The sequence below is a fragment of the Protopterus annectens genome, chromosome 7.part0 (assembly GCF_019279795.1).
Source record: "Protopterus annectens isolate FY-2018-M chromosome 7.part0, PAN1.0, whole genome shotgun sequence".
NCBI lineage: Eukaryota > Metazoa > Chordata > Ceratodontiformes > Protopteridae > Protopterus > Protopterus annectens.
This window is the reverse complement of record NC_056739.1, coordinates 914,778,626-914,798,439: the sequence shown is the minus strand read 5'-3', so window position 1 is coordinate 914,798,439 and position 19,814 is coordinate 914,778,626. Positions and strand designations below refer to the sequence as shown.

Sequence of the window (19,814 nt, the reverse complement as noted above, 5' to 3'; positions counted from 1 at the left end):
TAAGCAAGAAAATACCTGGTTTAACTGTAATGGACAAGGTTATGATCTTGCATTTCTTGTGCCATTCACTGTAGCAGAATATTGTGATGCTGTCTCAGTAGAGAGTTTTCATTTGATCTTAGTGTGTAAAATGTTTCATGGCAGACTGCCATTTGATCATTGTGGAAATTCTGTATGTTATGTCTTTAGAGTCTCCTTCAGTACTGTAGAGCAGCGAGTTTAATCTGTGTGAATGTTCTCTTGGAAATCCTACTCAAACGATGCTGATTTCACTGGTTCCTTTAGGATGGAACTTTGTTTGGTCTTTTATGGCTGTTAATTATAAAAGTGCTGACATCTTTATTCTTATGTTGTTCCAGATACTGCAGCATCTGGGATTCAGAAAGACTTGGGATCAGAACTTCTTCCTCACCAAGAAGCCCGGCTGAAGGGGGGTTTAGAAAAGGCAATAAAACATAAAGACAAGCTATTGGAATTTGACAGAACAAGGTAACAAAGCTGCTTTGTTTGTCACTTGTGAGTACATTGAATGAAATGTGTGAGGTATCACCGAGTAGAATATTTTGGAAAAAAATAATGTAGTTTATATTTGACCAAGAAAGCTGTAATACAGAAAATGCACATTTGTCATTTTAAGAAGGAAACCCTACTGTACTATACAGTATTAATTATATTTGCAGTTGCTTATGCTATAAATAGCCATGTTGTTTAAGGCACATTTATTTATTTATTATTCATTTATTTCCAGTTTGATGACCGAGGAGGTTCACTGGGCTCAGGGAGCCCGTTTTCAGTCGAAGCCCGGGGAGAAAAGCTCCGCATTACATAGTTTAGTTACATATACAATCATAGTAAAGAAGACACAATTACAATTTCATTTCATGCTAGAGAACAGGAATAAATTCTTTGGTTACATAGTATCTAAATATTTAGGATGGCAGTGGTAACTTAATTGTGAGGGAGAATAAAGACTTAGAAGGAAAAGAGAGAAAAAAGGTGGGATGGGTTATTTATAATACGTACAATTATATTATTTACAATATGTACATTTATGTTAGAATAGCTTGTACTCAGTTAGGAGTTTAAGGGGCGGATTGATTATTAAGCTAGGTGGGGAGAGTGCAGTTACATTTCCTGTTAGAGGAAAGGTAGGAATGTAGCTGAGTTTTAAAGTTTTCAAAGTTTTTACAAGTCCTTAGAGAGAAGAAGCTGGCCAACAGGATGATTGGGTTTGTGGACATTGTTTAGGTTTTGGTGAGTAGATCTTAGAGTTCTCTGAGGGGTGTAAGGTTGAAGGATGTTGGTTAGTGCTGGGCAGTTAGTAGGCTGAAAAATTAGTCTGTGGGCTGTAGTTATTTGGAGATGGTCTAGATGGTTAGAGAGTTCAAGCCAATTTAACAGTTGAAGGTCAGTACAATGATGGGAGGAGAATTTGGCTTTTGTTGCACATTTGGAAATCTTATTATAACAGACTTCCAATTTGGAGGAGAGAGAGGCAGATAAGTTTGTTAGTAGAGGAGCGCCATACATTAGTGAGGGGAGTAGATAGGTAGTGGCGAGGGTTTGGTGGAAGGAAAGAGAAAGTGGATGTTTCTGTATAGCATACCATGTTATATATGGGTTTTCTTAATGTTTTGCTAGATGTGAGTGTCGAATTTTAGGTATTCATCAATATAGTAACCCCAAGTAGTTTAGCGAAGGGAACAACCTCTGTAGTAGAGTTGTTTTGGCTAATAATTTGGAACGCATTTTTATCAAGATGGGAAGCTTTTGAGGGAGAGAATAATAGTAATTTGGATTTGTTAGCCTTTAGCGATAGGTGGTTTTGGAGCATCCAGTTTTCAGTGGTAGAGAAAGCAGTTTGGGTCACTGTTTGAAGCTCTGAGAGGTTAGAGGCACAGCAGACTAAAGTTGAATCGTCTGCATATTGTACAATTTTGGTGTTGGGTATGGCTTTGTGGAAATCATTAATAAAGATGTTGAATAGCATTGGACTGAGTATGGATCCCTGGGGTACCCCAGTGGGGGTAGGAAGGAAGGTTGAGGTGCCTTCCCCCATTTCACAGCTTGAGACCTGTCAGAGAGGTAGCTTGAGAACCAGGATAAGGTATTCTGGGAGAGATTAAGGTTAGAAAGATGGTACAAGAGATGGGTGTGGGAGATGGTATCGAATGCCTTGGACAGAACTGTTGATACTGTTTTTCCAGAGTCACGGGCAAGATTTGTTGTGTATAAGAAGGAGAGAAGGGCAGTGATAGTACTATGGCCAGTTCAGAAGCCATGTTTGGTTGGAGTGATTAGTTAGTGATTGGCTAGGAATGGCATAAGCTGAAGGTGGATGCATTTTTTCCAGAAGTTTTGAGATTGGGGAGAGGATAGCTATGGGGCAGTAGTTAGAGATGCTATTGTTTTTGCCTCCTTTATGGAGAGGTAGAAAAAAGGCAGCAGCTATAATTTGGGCACATAAGATTCCTGCGTGAATCTGCTAATGGGGAGAGCGATACCATCTGTGGCTATTTTTAGGAAGGAAGATGGGATATTGTCAGGGGCATTGGAGCATGGTTTTAATTTAGAGAGTAATTTTTTATTTCGGAGGTTGAGATGGGTTTAAGTTCAAATATTGGAGGAGGATTGGGGACAGAGGGTGGTGTAGGCGATGAGGAAGATTGGATAGGTTGAGGGGAAGGGTTATTGTTAGGGAAGGTCTTGGTCAGTTCTGCTGTGGAGTTGGTGAAGGAGTTGAATAGAGAGGCAATTTCAGGATCAGATTTGCTAGTGTCAGGGCAGGGGTTGTTTTTGGTATCTGGGTTGAGAAGAGAATTGATGGAATTCCAGAAATGTTTGGGGTGTTTTGATTCGTTAGACTGGAGTTTGATATAGTAGGACTTTTTATCTCTGATGATTTGTTTTTTAGTGAGGTTGCTGAGTTGTTTATATTTAAGAAAAGCTTCTGGCTGCTTGCTTTGATGGTATGTTTTCCAGGATTTATCTCTTTGTAGCATAAGTTTTTTTGTATCTTTGGTTAGCCATGTAGCGGTCTTGATTTTTATTCTTTTTATTCTTGGTGGAGCTAGTGAGTTGAGGACGTTTAAAAAGGTTGAGTTGAAAAATTCTACGGCATTGTCTAGTGGAAGAGTTTTTAGGGGGTTCTAGTTTATTTGTTTTAGGGAGTCAGAGAAAATAGTGTGTTAATGTTTGTGAGGTTACGTGTGTGACTATATTGGTGTAGGTAAGGAGGGGAGTGGGTAACTCAGTGTATGAAAGCTGGCAAGTGGTCTCCTATAGGGTCAAGTATAGTGCCAGAGTTTAAGACTTTATTAGGATGGGATACTAGGATCCAGTCTAGTGTGGAACCTGGGGGGGGGGTTGTTTTGTTAGTTGGGTATAGTTAAATAGATTGATGGATATGGTGGGATTAGGGTTGTTGATTTTATTCCAATCGATATTGACATCTCAAGTATGAAGGTCTCTAGCTTAATATTGGTAGAGGTTCAGAAGATAATTTCTTCAGTAGTAGTGGTGTTATTACCAGGGGGGATGTAGAGGGCAATGATACAAATGCTTTTGTGGTTATTTATTTTTAGTAGGCCTATTACTAGTTCTGCATTGTTGAATGGAGGGATAGGATTGGGGTAGGGAGTGATGGATAGCAGGTTAGAGTAGATTAAGGCTACCCCCACCCCCTTTTCTATTTAAGTGATCGTGTCTGAGGGATTGGAATCCAGGAGGGAGGATTTCAGAGTCACAAATATGAGGTTTTAGCCAGGTTTCTGAGATGGCTACAATGTTGGGTAGGTTGTAGTTTAGCCAAGCATGAAAGTGGGCTACTTTATTTCTTAGACTTTGGGCATTGATGGTGAAGAATTTGAGTTATTTATGGTTAAGTTTATTGCTTGTGAGAGGGAGATTGGGACTAGAGGAAGTATTTGGTCCAGGATTTGGGTGTATGTCCCCTGCTAAGCAGAGGTAGTTGAGGAAGAGTAGTAGTATTTTTAATTTGGTCTTTAATAGTTGTGGACAGTAAGTTATTAGTTTAGGTTTGTAGTATTTAATTGAGGGGTGGGGAGTTTATCCTGAAGTAGTGGAGCAGGTTGGGTTGAACTAGAGAGGCGGATATGTTGTGGAAGTGTGTTTTAGTGGGATGAGGAAGGAGATTGGGAGTTGGGGGGGGCAGGACAGGAAGGAGGGTTGGAGTTGGTTATAGGAGTAGGCGGTAGCGTGGTGTAAAGGGAGTAAAAATAGAATGCAGATAGATGGGTGAGAATGGTTTGAGGTAGAAAACAAGGCATGGTAGAGGAGTATGTGTATATTAGCAGTATAAAATGAGTAGGACAGATTGTATATGTTTATAGATGGAGTAGAAATAGATGTTTATAGGGACTTTGATCGGCGGGATTGAAGTGGTTGTGATTGGCAGGTGGAGGTAGAGAGGGGAGGGGTTACAGAGTGGAGATGATTGGTTGTTTGAGAGAGGGAGGGGTTTGGAGTTGACATAAATGTAGGAGTAGTGGGGTGGGTGGGAATTGGGGGCAGGGTAGGGGAGCGGAGTGTGCCCATAGGGCGAACGGAGCGGGAAGAGCTGGAAAGAAGGTGGCTGGCAGAAACCAATCAGCCAGCTGTAGCTGAAACGTGGAAGCTTAGGGGAAGTGCAACAGAGATGAGTCTAGGCTGGGGAGTGGGGAGAGAAAGGTAATAAAACAATGCACAAGTCAAAGCAGGCCAGTGGGGTAAATATGCTATGAGAGTGGGGGATTGCTTGGGAGAGAACAGAAAAATGATACAAGTGATCTTTACACTATAAATGGTTTAGTATTGCCACTTAGTGGCAAAATATGTAAACTATAACTTGGTGGGTAAGGGAATTAAGGGACAAAAAAATGCTGTAGGCTACTTAGCAAGCATGGAGAAAAGCATAGACACTACAGTAATTGTAAGATGTAAAGTTAGTTAAATGTGGAGCCCAGCAAGGAACAGAGGTAAGATTTCAAATAAGGGAGGGACTAAGACACTGTTGGGTACTAAACTTAATGTAAAAGCAGTACTAGGACACTGGCTCCTGTAGCTTAAGAAAGCTAGGTTAGGCTGTAATAGGTCTTGTGGGGGAGGGGGAATACAGAATATACCAGAAGAAGTGGTGGATAGCCAGTAGCATGATGAAAAGGGCTGACCCTGATTAGACTGCAGTTGTTCTTGTGGGGAGGGGGAGGAGGAGGATTAGACTAGACCAGAAAAGTGGTGGATAGCCAATAGTATGATGAAAAGGGCTGGCCCTGATTTCACAGATGTGCAAGTCTACAGAAACAATAAGAAAAGGCAGTAGGTACTCTGACTTGCTTGTTTTACATACCTTTTTTATTGAAATAAAATAAGCCAGTTTTACCAAGGAGTTATGTGGAAATTAGGAAGACAAGAATTTATAAGAGAAAAGGTTTAGTAGAAGTAGAAAAACAGCAGAGCATACAAATAGTACAGCATATAAAGACAGATTGCAGTTATATTTTCTTTGCGAATTAAACATCATTTTTTTTTTGTTGTCTTTATTTCACTTTGCTTGCCTTTACTGTGTGGATTATTTGTGGTAAAGTCAGTGTCAGAAAAAGAAAAACAGATTTATAATTAGGATGCCCCTCCAGAATGTTAATGCTATATTCAGATGCTGTACAAAAGTATCCTGAACAGTAATTTTTTTATCTCACCCACATGACCATCGTCATGCAGCTCTTTCCTGACTCCATTTGCTTTTTCTGGAGAGGCAGGAACCAGGCCCATTTGTAAAATTCCCAGGCCAAGAGTCCTGTGGAGCATTCGTTTCCTGCTCAGGGTAAAAGTTTCATATGCCCATTTGTTACCCTCACCAAGAGGCAAGAGTCAGGTGTTACAGAGCAAGCCACCTCTGTGCCCAGTGACGTCTGTAAATGCTGCTGCTGTAGGAGGTCCCATTTGTACTCGCTCATATGTTTCCACCACCTGGCTAATTTGAACACTTGGTCACACTTACTCAAGAGCTGCTTCTTGTAGCTGTCCTGACTGAAGTCACTGTTGCAGTATTCCAGATGGATATGATTTCACAGCTGGGATCTGGCTGGGGTAGCAAAGCCTAAACCTTCCCAGAAGGATATGTCTGACTTAAGACCTCCCTTGTAAGCATAGGGGAATACAAGCAGACTTACGAGTGTAAATCCTCAGACTATTTAGCTGCCAGACCAAATGCAGGTCTTGTACGTTTTGGGTTGATCTTTGGGTGGTTGTTTGCACTGTAAGTCTTCCCAGATTCAGATAATTGCCCTGCTGCAAAACCTTCCTTCTTGTTAAAACTGTTTTGGTGTGATTTTTAGATGTCATCTAGGAGGGAGTAAAACTGAGTGCATTAGGCAGACACCCTACAGAAGCCTCCATATATCCAGTGTAATTTCTGTGTAGGTGCAAAACACTGCTACAAATCTTGTTCTGTTTGCCAGTCCTTTGTAACCAAGACATTGCGTTCCTGTTTGTCTTCGAATATGTTCTTAGAGATCCAGTGACTGAAATGTTTGGCTCAGTCTAAGATGGCAGACCCCTCCATACCTGATGTACCTTCTACTCTTAAGTAAAAACTCTGACCTAAGCTCATACTCATTCTGACCAGTTTGATTTCAACATACCCGCAGAGGTTGTAGAACACATTGTACATCCGATTCTGCCTCAGATGCCCTCTATCATGACCCCCCCCAGTGGTGGATAGTATGGCATCAGAGGATTGCACATCCAGAGAGAGTGCTACTACAAATGAGAAGGAATAACCACCGATCATTATCTCAGATGGACCAGAATTCAACCCGCAAATTTTAGTGTGGGAATAGATTCCTGGAAAGCTGATTGAAGCACATTAGATGTTGAACCCTACATGCTTGATTCAGGTGGACATCACCCCAAAGAAAAGGCAATAAAAGACTTAAGCATGTTTCCTGTCCTCCACTTTCTAGGGACAAGGAGTTGGATGGACTTTTATCAGGGCCTGTTAAAAGCCATTATTGCTCTTAAACCTCCTTCCTTTTAAGCTCCTCCAACCACTCTACAGAAGATTACTGTGGAATCTTCTGAAAAGGAGGAGGCCTCAGATTCCCATGGTCATTCCTTAGCTTACTCATTTCAAATTTGCCCTTCTGGCCAGGTGCCTTGTGATGATGGGCATTCCCTCTCTCTCCTGTTTCCCCCTGTGGATGAGGCAGCCTTTGGAGAGACCATCATAAGTATGAAACATTTTGAGTGGAAGTCTAAGCAAATTGTTGATGTCTGAAAGAGATACTACAGTCTTTTAGAGGTGGGTAGTCCAGCTCCTTCCCCTGTCCTATGGAACAGGGTTTAGACACATCCTCTGGGGCTGTTCCAGTGCCTGGCATGGGTATGAGAAGACCGAGCCCTTTATAGTCCGGAGTAAGAGACACTTGAGAGGCATAATACTCTGTCCCCTGATAATTTGTCTAGTACTGAAGGTCACAAGAAAAAATAGAAGTGTCATGCAGCTAATAATCAGATTATAGCTGTTTTTAAGGCTGATGTGGTTTCCTTGGCTAAAAGTGTTCTGCAGACAGCTAATTCTGGTGGTTTTGTCCCATACATGACACTAGTGCTAGTTTGAAACAGAAAGGTGTTTAACCACAAAATAATGAGGAATCTGATGAGGGCAGTAGTAATTTCCTGGTTAACATGGAGTCCAGTCATTTTAATTCTTCAGAAAGTGAACCTGAGCTTAACTCCAAACAAGTGCTTGCTTTTCCTAAGATGATTGCTAAATTTAATGATGCTTTTGCTTGGGAGCAGTCTAGAACTACCCCAGAGCTAGGCAGGTTATATGACCATAGGTGACAAGATGCATAATTCTCTGGCTATCCCACTCTCTTACTGGCCTTGGAAGATGTTTATAAACCTGCTTGCAGGACAACAGTATCTATTGAAGCAGTCTCTAAAAGGCTAAGAGAAAATATAGAGTTTCCTTGGATATGACTGGTTACTTTTCACATTTGTTTGATGACCCAACTATTGTCTCCCCAGCTGCCTGCTCAAATTAAAAGCTCTCAGCTTCTTCTAGTCCAGTGCCCCTTAATAAAGAGGTAAAATGGTAAAATCTTCAGGGCAAAAGGCTCTCTTTCTTCTAGTAGTCTAGTTTTTAGAATGTTAAATTATCAAGGCTGTTTATGGAAATTTATTTTACAGTGTGCATACAGTTTGGATGATTTTGCTGCATCCTTACCTGCAGAGCAAAAGTCTTGTATGAATGAAATCATTTCTAATTTGACTCTAGTTTCAAAACATGCCTTGAGAGGGGTGTACTTGAATGTGCAGATGCAGTCTCAAGAAATGCTGCTGCTTCTGTCGCATTAAGATCATATGCTTCATTATGTAATCAGAACTTCTCTGATGATTTAAGTTGAATTTTTAAATTCACTTTAAGTTCTGAATTGGTGTTTGGGCCCTTTGTTACACAAATTCTCAGAATGGGATGACAGAGGCAAATTTATGCATGGGGTATATAGAATGTTTTGTGTACCCAAGTTCTCCCCAACAAGGCTCCTTCTTTCAAAGGGCATAACAAAAAAATTCCAACCAAACAAAAGTCAGAGATCCAAAAGGAAATGACAGGAGGATAGTTCTTCAAAACCAAATGAGGGGTTCCTTTCTGAAAAGGATCAACCCTCTGCTAAGGAATGACTGTGCCAAGTCCGCAGTGCACTCCCTATCTACTTCCTGCCATGCCTTCTCTTCCTCCTTCCCCCAAAACTCTGTCTCAGTACTACAACTTGGCCGCAAATAGTCTCGGACAAATGGATTCTGAGAATAATTAAGAGAGGTTGCACTTGGTAATGGATAGAAAATTCTCCCCCTTTCAGGGAAACTCCCCCACACCTACCAGACCAGACAGAACTGTTTCCTCTAGTGCTCCCTCATATGGTGGAAGCAGGAGCATAGATCAAGTGCTTGTGATAACAAAAGGGCAAAGGATTCTATTCCAGAATCCTTTTTGGTACCAAAAAGGAGCGCTCCTGGCGACCTGTCCTAGATTGCCCATTCTAAATACCTTTGTAAAAGTACCAAAATTCAAAATGGTTACCTTAGTCAGTCCTAATTTTACTTCCAGACCAGTGTTTCATGGTAACTCTAGATCTTAAGGATGCTCATCTTATTCATATTGTTCCAGTTTCAAGATTTTTTTGAGATTTGCTGTGTCTGGCTTTTACATGACCTGTTTCTTGCATTACCCTTTGGACTTATCTACAGTACGTTGAGTGCCTCAGTGGTTGCATATTGCAAAACCCTAGGTATATACATTTTTCCTTATTTAGGCAACTTGCTGTTTTGTGCAGATTCTGCATCCAGATGGTTAGAGTCCTTGGATAAGGTTGCATCACTCCTTTCTGGCTTGAGCTTCAAATTGAAAAAAAGTCCTTCCTGACACACACGCAATGAATTATTTTTCTGAGTTGCTGGATAGACGTAGTAAAAAATATGGCCTTTCTGCCAGAAAAAAAATGTGTGACTTTTCAAGCATTTTCTTGTATTTCTCTCGTCTAGACATGGCCTTGGTAAGAGAATTCCTCAAAATTCTAGATCGTGAGCTCATGAAACCACTAGCCAAACTGCACATGAGAAAAATTCAATGATACTTGAAGAATTGTTGGACCCAGCACCTTCATCCCTTGGATTTCAGTTACCCATACTGGGATTTGTGAAACAGAAACTGTAGTAGGGGGATCAACTCTCTGAATCCAGGACTCCCTTTCTCTCTTCAGATATCAGTCCAGTCTATCCAGATAAGCTGTATAAAGTTTGTGTGGACAGCAGTGTCCATGGGAGTTTATGTGCAAGGCTTGTGGGATCCTCAGGACACGGCAAAACTCATATATGTAAAAGAGATTTTGGGAGTGATTCATGTCTTAAAAGATAGCTTAGAATCCCTTTCCATGATCCCTGTAATAGGGGATTGGCTAAGCACCTCCCATCAGGGGAAACCTAACCTCTGTCACAGAAAGTCAATCAGTCTTACTGCTGCCTGAGCAGCCTGCATTGGTGGATTACAGCTTTCAGATTCTAAGAAGATCCCTGTAGGAACTTCCCCTCCTTATCAGTATATACTTTTGATTTATTTAGGTTTTTTTATATGTATGTGTGTGTATATTTATATATACGTGTATGATTTTTTTATTTTTATATATATATATATATATATATATATATATATATATATATATATATATATATACACACAAACACACACTTTATATATATATATATATATATATATATATATATATATATATATATGTGTATGTATGTATATATGTGTCTGTATATATATATATATATATATATATATACACACACACACACACACACAAACACACACATTATATATATATATATATATATATATATATATATGTGTGTGTGTGTGTGTGTAATATAAATATAGGTTCATAGGTGTGTACTAGGCTAATGGACCTGGAGCCTTTACAAGCCTAGATAGGATTGCCCTGGCATCGTGCCACCCAACCTTAGTTTCCAGTGCCTCTGTCAAATAGAGCCACTGGAGTAATCCCTGGGGGTGAATTTTCTATTTTCCATCCACTCATCATTGGGAGTTAATAATGGTCTCCAACTTGCAATCGTCTGTGAACTTTGTCAGCCAGAGTCCCTTTGTGTTGGCCTGGACTTCTGCGAAGTAGATACCAAACAGGAGAGTACCCAGGACCGATCCCTGTGGGACTCTTACTCATGCCTTCTCATAAAAACATATATATATATATATATGTGTGTGTGTGTATAAAAATATATATTCCATCTCCTTCAACTTTATGGTCTAAAAGCCAGAGTTTGCACTTTTCCCGCCTTTCCTGTAACTAGTCTAGTCCAGATACAGACTTGCTGTATGTAAGCTTCTGAGCCCCCCAAGCCTTTCTGTGCTGGAAGAAAGCCTTCTAGCTTATCAGTAGGCGTGGTAAGCATTAGGTAGCCTATCTACCACAAGAGGAGTGGCTTCTGGCCCAGAATTTGTAGTTTACTGGCCGTTTGAGCAGTTTTTCCATCTCTTTCAACTTTCTGATTTTAAAGCCCGCATTGCACTTGTTTCCTGCCTTTCCTGTAACTAGTCTAGTCCAGATAAAGATTTCCTGTATCCAGGACTGTTTGCAAGCTTCTGAGAGGTGAAAAAGTCTGCTCTTCAATTTTTCTCTTGGATCTGCTGGTTCTCTCCTCTCCTGCACCTTTACGAGCTTATTAGTCTAGCACTTTACCTTACCAGACTACTTCTAGCAATTATTGTAGCACACAAAAGTGCTACCAGCATTAAACGTTATACAAGGAAGCAGCTCCAGTATGAATTATTAATGCCCACCCCTCCAGGCATGTCTAAAGGTCAGTTCCCTGTGCTTTCTCCTATTTACCTGGTGAACTTGGGCATCCTGAGGCAATGTAGCAACTGCCTCATGTACACCAACAACCCTCTCCTCTTGCCTCCCAACACACAGACTTGTGAGAGATACACTTGTATATCCAAACTGGAAGCCACGCACTCTCCAGCCAAAACCAGAATAGCTGGTCAAAAGAAGAAGGTCAACACTTGCACAACACCACATGGAACAGACAGCCTTCCATAATGCACATCAGCACTGCCTTCTCATAAAAACACAAACCACACACCCACCTTCGCGGAAGCTCTCAATAAAAATCTACCCAAACAGCAGAGTCCTCCAAGGCAGAAACGCACTCGACCACCACAACACAATACTAATCACGAGACACATAGCTCTCCTAAACAGTGTGCCACTCAATCAAAGCCCCTAAGGCAAAACAGCATTCCCAGCACACTAGTCATATGTGACTCGATAGTGAGGCACACTGATGTCCCACTCATTAGGTTGAAAAAGGAGAAAGTAACAGTCAGCTGCCTGAATCTGCCATACAACGCACGCACTCAGTTCCCTCAACAACAGGTACAAATATGACTCTGTCATTGTATATGTGGGTGTGAATGACCAGAGACGTACCTCCCTGGACTACATGAATAGAGATATGGAGGAGCGTTCAGATTATGTAGCCCAGGAGGGTACAACCCTAGCCATGAGCAGGATCCTACCATCACCTAGAATGATACCACAGTCCAAGCAGAAAATTACTGATTTCAATAATTGCTTATGTTTCTGGTGTCATTCTAAGGGGAATCCAGTACCTGTCTGCCTGGGATGACATGATTGACAGACCTCGATGGTTTGCCAGAGATGGCCTGCATCTATCACCCTTGGGCTTCCGGATACTGGCCAAGGCTCCTGCCACCCCATAGTGCCTTTTTAGGTGGTGTTCCAAAGACCAAATTACCACCGTAACAGCTACAAACAAATGCAATCTGAGGGTCACACTGCTCAACACTAGAAGTCTAAACCTCAAAATGCACTCGCTCAAAGCACTCCTTAAAATGGAGAACATCGACATTTGTGCTGTAACAGAGACCTGGTACAAGGCAGCAGAAAGCATCCCTCCACTACCAGGCTATAACTCATGCCACAACTTTCGGCCCCAGAACTGGGACCAAAGCTCCAAAAGTGGTGGTGTTTCCATATTCATAAAGGATGCTCACACCTCCAGACTGGTAACCCAACATAACGCATCAGAGATGCTTCAGGTGCAGCTAACATTGGGTAAGGCAGCGATTCAGGTCGTAGTCTGTTGTAGGTCCCCAACTATATCCCAAGACACTCACTCCATGTTCCTAAGCACCCTGGAAAATATTAGGGTCCAACCTAACACTCTCATACTGGGCGACTTCAACTACCCCTCCAATAAGTGGGAAAACTACTCGTGCCAATACACTTGCCCAACGTTTCCTGGAATTCATTAATTCCAATGCCCTGGACCAGCTCGTTCTTACCCCCACTAGAGGTAGGAACATCCTTGACCTAGTCATTACTAACATGGGTGACAGTTGTCCTACATCAATAGTCAACTCCTCCCTGGTTAGATATGACCACAAATTAATCACCTTGGAAATCCAAATCTCCCCCCCACCCCCTCCGCAAAGGTAACCACCATGAAAAACTTCTCCAAAATTAACTTTGGGCTCCTAAGAACAGAGGTGGCTAACTTCATGGCACCCATGCAAATGAAGAACGGTTGCATGACTGCCGGTTCATACACCAATGCACTGTAAGAACACATACACAAATGCATGGATCTGACCATTCCCAATAGAACCAAGATGCTGTCCTCCAAAAAAAGGAAGCCAATCTGGTGGTCCCCTGCCATAAGTAAACTCAACAACAGAAGAACTGATGCGGAATAAGGTGAAGTCCCAAGAATGGAAAAACTCCCCTATCAGCCTCAACAAAAAGTTGAGATCCCTCATCAAAACCTCTAAAGCTAGCTATGAAAACAGAATTGCAGCAGATAGTAAAGACAACCACAAGGCCTTCTACAATTATGTAAAGAACCTCCACAGCAATACCCAGATATGCTCTGAGCTACTGCACAATGGTACTTCCTATAATGAGCCAACAGATGTTGCCAATATACTGGCTGACAGATTCAGTGCCAACTTTACCCCTCTCCCCCATCAAAGGACCAATCACAATACCAGTAGATTGCCAGGCACCCAATATTACTGCTGCACAGGTTAAAACAGCACTATCCAAGGCAAATAATACAGCTTCTATGGGACCTGGCAATATCCCTGGCTGGATTCTACATGAACTACAGAGTGAACTGGCACCACACCCGCGTGCCCTGTTCAATCACAGCCTCACCTCAGGCTTTGTCCCTACCGAATGGCGCACTGCTGCAGTCATCTGACTCCACAAAGGAGGAGTGACTACAGACTCTGGGAACTATCGTCCCATTAGCCTGACAAGTCTGATATGCAAAGCTTTGGAACGCATCATCATGGACCTAATAAACAAGGATATAGGGAATAGCCAAACTCTGGATCCCACATAGTTTGGTTTTGTGAAGGGCAGATCACGCCTGCTCAACTTGGTCGACTATTTTGAGTCAGTCACCAGAGCTGTGGATGAAGGCAAGGTGGTTCATACAGCCTACCTTGATCTGGCCAAGGCTTTTGATACCATTCCCCACTCAGGAATCATAGAAAAACTCACTAAGCTAGGCATCAACCCTATATCACTAGGTGGGTTGCAAACTGGCTCACAGATAGAACCCACAGTGTGAAAGTATGTATGTACATGTGTATGTATGTGTGTTTGTGTGTGTGTGCTTATGTCTGTGTGTATGCATGTGTGTGTGCGTATATGTGAGTATGCGTGTTTGCGTGTGTGTGTGTGCACATCTGTCTATGCACACGTGTATATGTGTGTGTGCTTATATGTATGCATCTGGGTGTGTGTATTTTTTGTGTGTATGCATGTGGGTGTTTGTGTGTATGTATGTATATATATATATATATATATATATATATGTGTGTGTGTGTGTGTGTGTGTGTGTGTGTGTAAATCAGTATGTGTGTACAGCTTTAAGAGGCTTTCTAAGGGATTGCACAAGTGTATAAATAACTGAACATGTGCGAGCCTGACTGCCATTTTTGTAGTAACCTGTTGAGATGTAAACATGTACATCTGTGTAGTCTGTTAGTTTGTTTATATTTTGTAATGCTGCTGTCCATCCTGATGTGTTTCTATGTAATAAAGCATATAAACAAACTACCCCGCCTGTTCATCATCTATACCCGAGGGTCGAGCGACATGGTGTTAGAAGTGGGTTGTCTAAAAAGGACATGGTGCCAGAATGGGATCCAGATTCCTCAGCTTAGAGACCAAGAGACACTCTGTTAAGATTGGAGGATAAAGGAGTGAATCATCCCTACTGCACATATAACTCATAAAACAGGTCAGAAATTAATTTCAGGTATTAAAACTTGCTCAAACTATTTCTTATTCGCAAAATATGAAACAAGGCATTCAGAATGGTCCAAACAAAATTTTAAGTAACAGAAATATTTGATGATTTGATATAGCAACAGAAATTTTCAAAATAACTACAGAAAATGTTTGAAATAGTCTGAATCTTATAAAATGAAGGGAGTGACCACATTTTTTCACTAAGCACTACTTTTTTGCATTAATCAAAGCTATTGAAGTTGTCTGAAGTGTATGAAGTGTGTTTGCATGTTTGTACAGTATTACAGTACAGTTATTTTGCAAAATACAGCCATTTCAAAGAGTTTCTTGTGCATTTCAATGTTATTACAGGCACGTATAGCAGCTTGTTCATATATAATTACAAGTGGGCCAGGATTGCATTGTGTTTTACTATAATTTGTTGGCATGGCTGAAGGCTTTCATAGACCAGCTCCAATTGTGTTTGATAATATTGCAGAGAACTGGAGAGTGTTTGAGCAAGAGTATATTTTCACACAGGCTGCATTTTCTGATAAAGGTGACAATACAAAGGCATTTATTCTTGCACTACAGTGGTGCAGCGGTTAGCATTGTCGCCTCACACCAAGAGGTTTTCCCGTTCGTTTCTCGGCGGGAGCGCCTTCTGCATGTCCTCCCGGTGGTCGAGTGACGTATAAAGACATGCAGGTAGGTGCGTGCGTGAGTGGGTGTGCCGCCTTTGGAGGTTGGGCATCGGGCTGGCAACTCGGCACTATAAAAAATCCACTGCCAATCATGAGCGGACCGGAGTTCCGCTGTGGCGACCCCTAACCGGGAAAATCCGAAAGACATTACATTACTTACAAAGGCATTTATTCTGCATAATTTAGCTGGTTCAGAAGCCACAGAAAGGGAGCGTTCATTTGTGTATGCACCTGCTGTCTTTGCAGGAGAGTGGGAAAACAGTCATACAGTTGTACCAGCTAATTCAAGGGAGGACTCCAAGTGCTTAAAATGTAAATTTAGAGAAATGTGTAACCCACAAACAAATGTTACAGTGGAAAGGCACTTATTTTATAGAAGGGATCAAAATCCTGTTGAAACTTTTGCAGCATATATAACTGATTTGAGAAACAAAGCTAAAATGTGCAGATTTGGTGAATTAAGGGATGAGTTGATAAGACAGATGTGTGTGGTATTAAAGATTATGCTGTGAGAAAGCTTCGTGACAGTGATTTAACTTTGAATAAGGCCACTGAAATTTGTCAGATACATGAGCTTACAGAAAAGCATACAGATATGCTTGTAAATGAGTGATGCATGCTTCCAGTAACTTCTAAAGCCTATGTTAATAGTATGCAGCACATTGTTAAAAGAAACAGGTTCAAGCACACGGCAGCAACTGTAAACTCTGCAACAGTCACTGGGAAACTTTGTCGCTTTCTAGCAAATTTCAGAGCACACACAGTCTAAGTGAAGCATAAGAGTGAGTTAGCAAACTTAAAGAATGGGGCCCCACCCAGTTTATAGCCAACTGTCGTAAATGTGGTGGAAGTCATGAGCCTAAAAGGGAAAAATGTTTAGCTTTTGGTCAGCAATGTCACAGATGCAGTAAGTGGAATCATTTCAAAAAGTTTTGTAATTCAAAAGGTACACATTCTTTTATAAAAAGGAAACCTTCCAAGAAACAAGTTGATCAGCTAGAAAGCCGTGACCCTACCTTTTATGTTGGTGTGTCAGTGCTTCATGAAACAGTCAGTGCTGTAGATTTATGGGCAAATAATGAAATATTTTGTACTGTTTGGATAAATGGGAAACTCAGAGTTCAAAGTTGACACAGGTTCAAAGTGCAATGTTATGTCTGCAGAAACATTTGCTAGAGTATGTATTGGTGAGAAGCTTAATTTAGCAAAGTGTGCGAGACTTGTTGCTTATGGTCGTGAAGAGATTCAGACTGAAGGCTCACAAATACTTTCATGTCACTCTGCTGGGAGAAGCTACAACTTGTTATTTTATGTTGTAACAAGGGACATACAGTCATTATTAGGGCTCAGAGACCATTTGAAAATGGGACTGGTTTCATTTAACAAGGAAATTCATCAAGTTAGTTTAAAAGATCACTATAATTTCACCCAGTATATTTTTTCTACCTATGCTGATCTTTTCGAAGACGACTAGGCAAGCTTCCAGTTGTGTACTCAATGAAGTTGACCCAGATGTCAGCCCAGTTGTCAGGCCAGCCCAGACAGTTCCAGTAGCTATGCAGCACAGTGTAAAAACCGAGCTAGATAAAATGATGCAACAAGGTGTAAATTGTCCAGGTGAACCAACTGAATGGGTATCCTCCATGGTGGTAGCTCATAAAAAAAGCTCAGATGATATCAGAATATGTATTGATCCACGAGATGTAAACAAAGCACTGAGAAGACCACCACATCCATGCATACAGTCGAAGAAGTTGCAGCTCTGATGCCAAATGCCACTGTTGTTTTCTATCTTAGATGTAAAGAGTTCATTTTGGCAAATTTTGCTTGACAAGAAATCCTTGTTGCTTACTACGTTCCATACTCCTTTTGGCAGGTACAGATTTCTGAGAATGCCATGTGGGATAAAGTCTGCCAGTGAAGTCTTTCAACATGCAGTGGAGCAAATTTTTTCTCGTTATACCTGTGCTGTTATAGTAAATATTTTAGTAGAAGATAATAGTGAAGCTGAGCATGACAGAAACCTCAAGAAAGTTTTGGATAAAGCACGTCAAGTGAATCTGAACCTGAATTCTCAGAAATGCAAGTTCAGGTTATGAGAAGTCACCTATGTTGGTCATTTGTTTACCACTTCAGGCTTACAATAAGACCCTTCCAAGCAAGCAGCTATTCTTGAGATGCCAGCTCCAGACAGTGTTCAAGGCCTACAACACTTTGTTGGCATGGTTAACTGTCTAGCAAGTTCATTCCAGATTTAAGCCATCTAGCAGCACAGCTTAGAGAGCTGACACGTAAAATGTATCCTGGTCATGGTTGGAACAATACCAAAGAGCATTTGATGTTTTGAAACAGAGAATTGCCAGTCCACCAACTCTCAGATACTATGATGTTCACAAACTAGTTACTCTCTCCTGTGATGCTTCAAAATTTGGTCTTGGTGCAGTCATTCTTCAAGAGGGTCAACACCTGTTGCCTATGATTCCAGATGTCTAACCCAAATTGAAATGCATTATGCTCAAATAAAGTTTGCATATTCGAAGTTCCATGATTATATTTATGGTAGACCTATCCAGATAGAAATAGACCACCAACCTCTAGTCACTATTTTGAGAAAGCCTATGCTTACAGCTCCAGCCCAGATTGCAACGTATGATGATGAGAATGCAGAAATAAAATTTCAGTCTTGTCTACACAAAGGGCAGAGTTCTTTATCTTGCTGATACATTATCCAGATCACCCAGAAATACCACTAAACTGCATGAGAATGAGAAACTTGATTTTGAAGTAATGGAAGTGAGAAATTTTTCTTGGATACATCTTGATGAGCTTAGAAATCTCACAGCCTCTGATCCTGTTCTATAGAAGCTCAACCACTTCATCAATCGAGGATGGCCGTCAAAGCAGTCTAGTTTACCTCAAGAAATGCAGACTTGTTTTCCTTAGAGAGATGAGATTTTGTCTGATAATGGTATCATCATGAAAGGTCCAAACGTCATTGTTCCAAAGTCCTTGCAAAACAAGTATATTACTATCGTGCATTGTGGCCACCCAGGAACTGATTCTACTAAAAGGAGGGCGAGAAGACTAGTATTTTGGCCTTCCATGTCATAAGTCATTGAAATTACTTTCATCGTATTCTGTGCCTAATAGTACAAAGCCACATCAACAGAAGGAATCACTACAGCTAAACCAGATTCCTGAACTACCTTGGTCCACAGTAGCTACTGACGTTTTCGAATGCAATGGTCAACATTACTTGGTGTTAGTAGATTCTTTTTCCAGTTAGTTGGAGAGTGACCTACTTCCTAACCAAGCATCCAGTACTGTCATTACAAAGATGAAGCTTCATTTTGCAGTTCGTGGTAGTCCACACAAAGTTATTTCTGACAATGGCACACAGTTTACTAGCCAGCAATTAAAAAGATTCATTGAAGAGTGGGACTTTATCCATGTTACAAGTAGTCCTGAGTACCCACAGTCAAATTGTTTGGCTGAATGTGCAGTTCAGTTTGCAAAACAGTTACTAGAGAAGTCAAAGAGAGACAATAGTGATGTTTTCCTGAATCTCTTGAATCTCAGAAATATTCCTCGTGATAAACATCTTGGTTCACCTGCCCAGAGACTTCTGCTGAGGCAAACCAGAACCATATTACCAGTCAGCAGTAGTTTATTGGTTCCAAGTGTTAAGAATAACAGATCAGTGAAAGCCCATCGATTAAAAAAAACGCCTATCCCAGAAATCTTATTACAAGTCCAGCAAACTGCTCAGTCCATTATGTGATGGACAAACCGTGAGAATGCAAATGTGCAAAGGTTATGATTGGATTGGAGTCGTGAAGAGTATTTGTCCAGAGCCAAAATCGTACATTGTGGAATCACAGGGAATAGCTTTCAGGTGGACTCGGAAACAATTGATGGAAGCCTGTACCACAGCACCTAGCCTGCGAGAAAGATGTTTCAGAATGAGTTGGCCAGCATTCCAGTTCCAGATGGCTTTCCGGTAAATAACTATGTTCCGGAGATGAATCCCAAAATTTGTGATACAAGTTGTTCAAATGCTGCCCCTGTTGCTAAACCTAGTTCTGATTACTATATTACTAGAGCATGTCATTTTTCCAGACCATGTTACAGATACACAGCAGCCTGGACATGAGCATTGTGTTTGTTTCTAATGTCTATATTATTGCATATCTTATTCCAATGTCATTTAATTGAGAGCAATCTATTTAAGTGGGAGGATGTAGATCAATGAGCT

The 19,814-nt window shown here is 41.1% G+C and overlaps 1 protein-coding gene across 1 annotated transcript in view; it reads left to right on the top strand.

The window, feature by feature from the left end:
- The window catches only part of TRIP4 (thyroid hormone receptor interactor 4), a gene marked incomplete in the record, with an annotated part of 1,109,057 nt that overhangs the window by 313,684 nt on the left and 775,559 nt on the right, over positions 1–19,814 (top strand). The window contains 1 exon segment of the mRNA XM_044077489.1: positions 360–489. Coding sequence (XP_043933424.1) covers positions 360–489 — 130 coding nt within the window.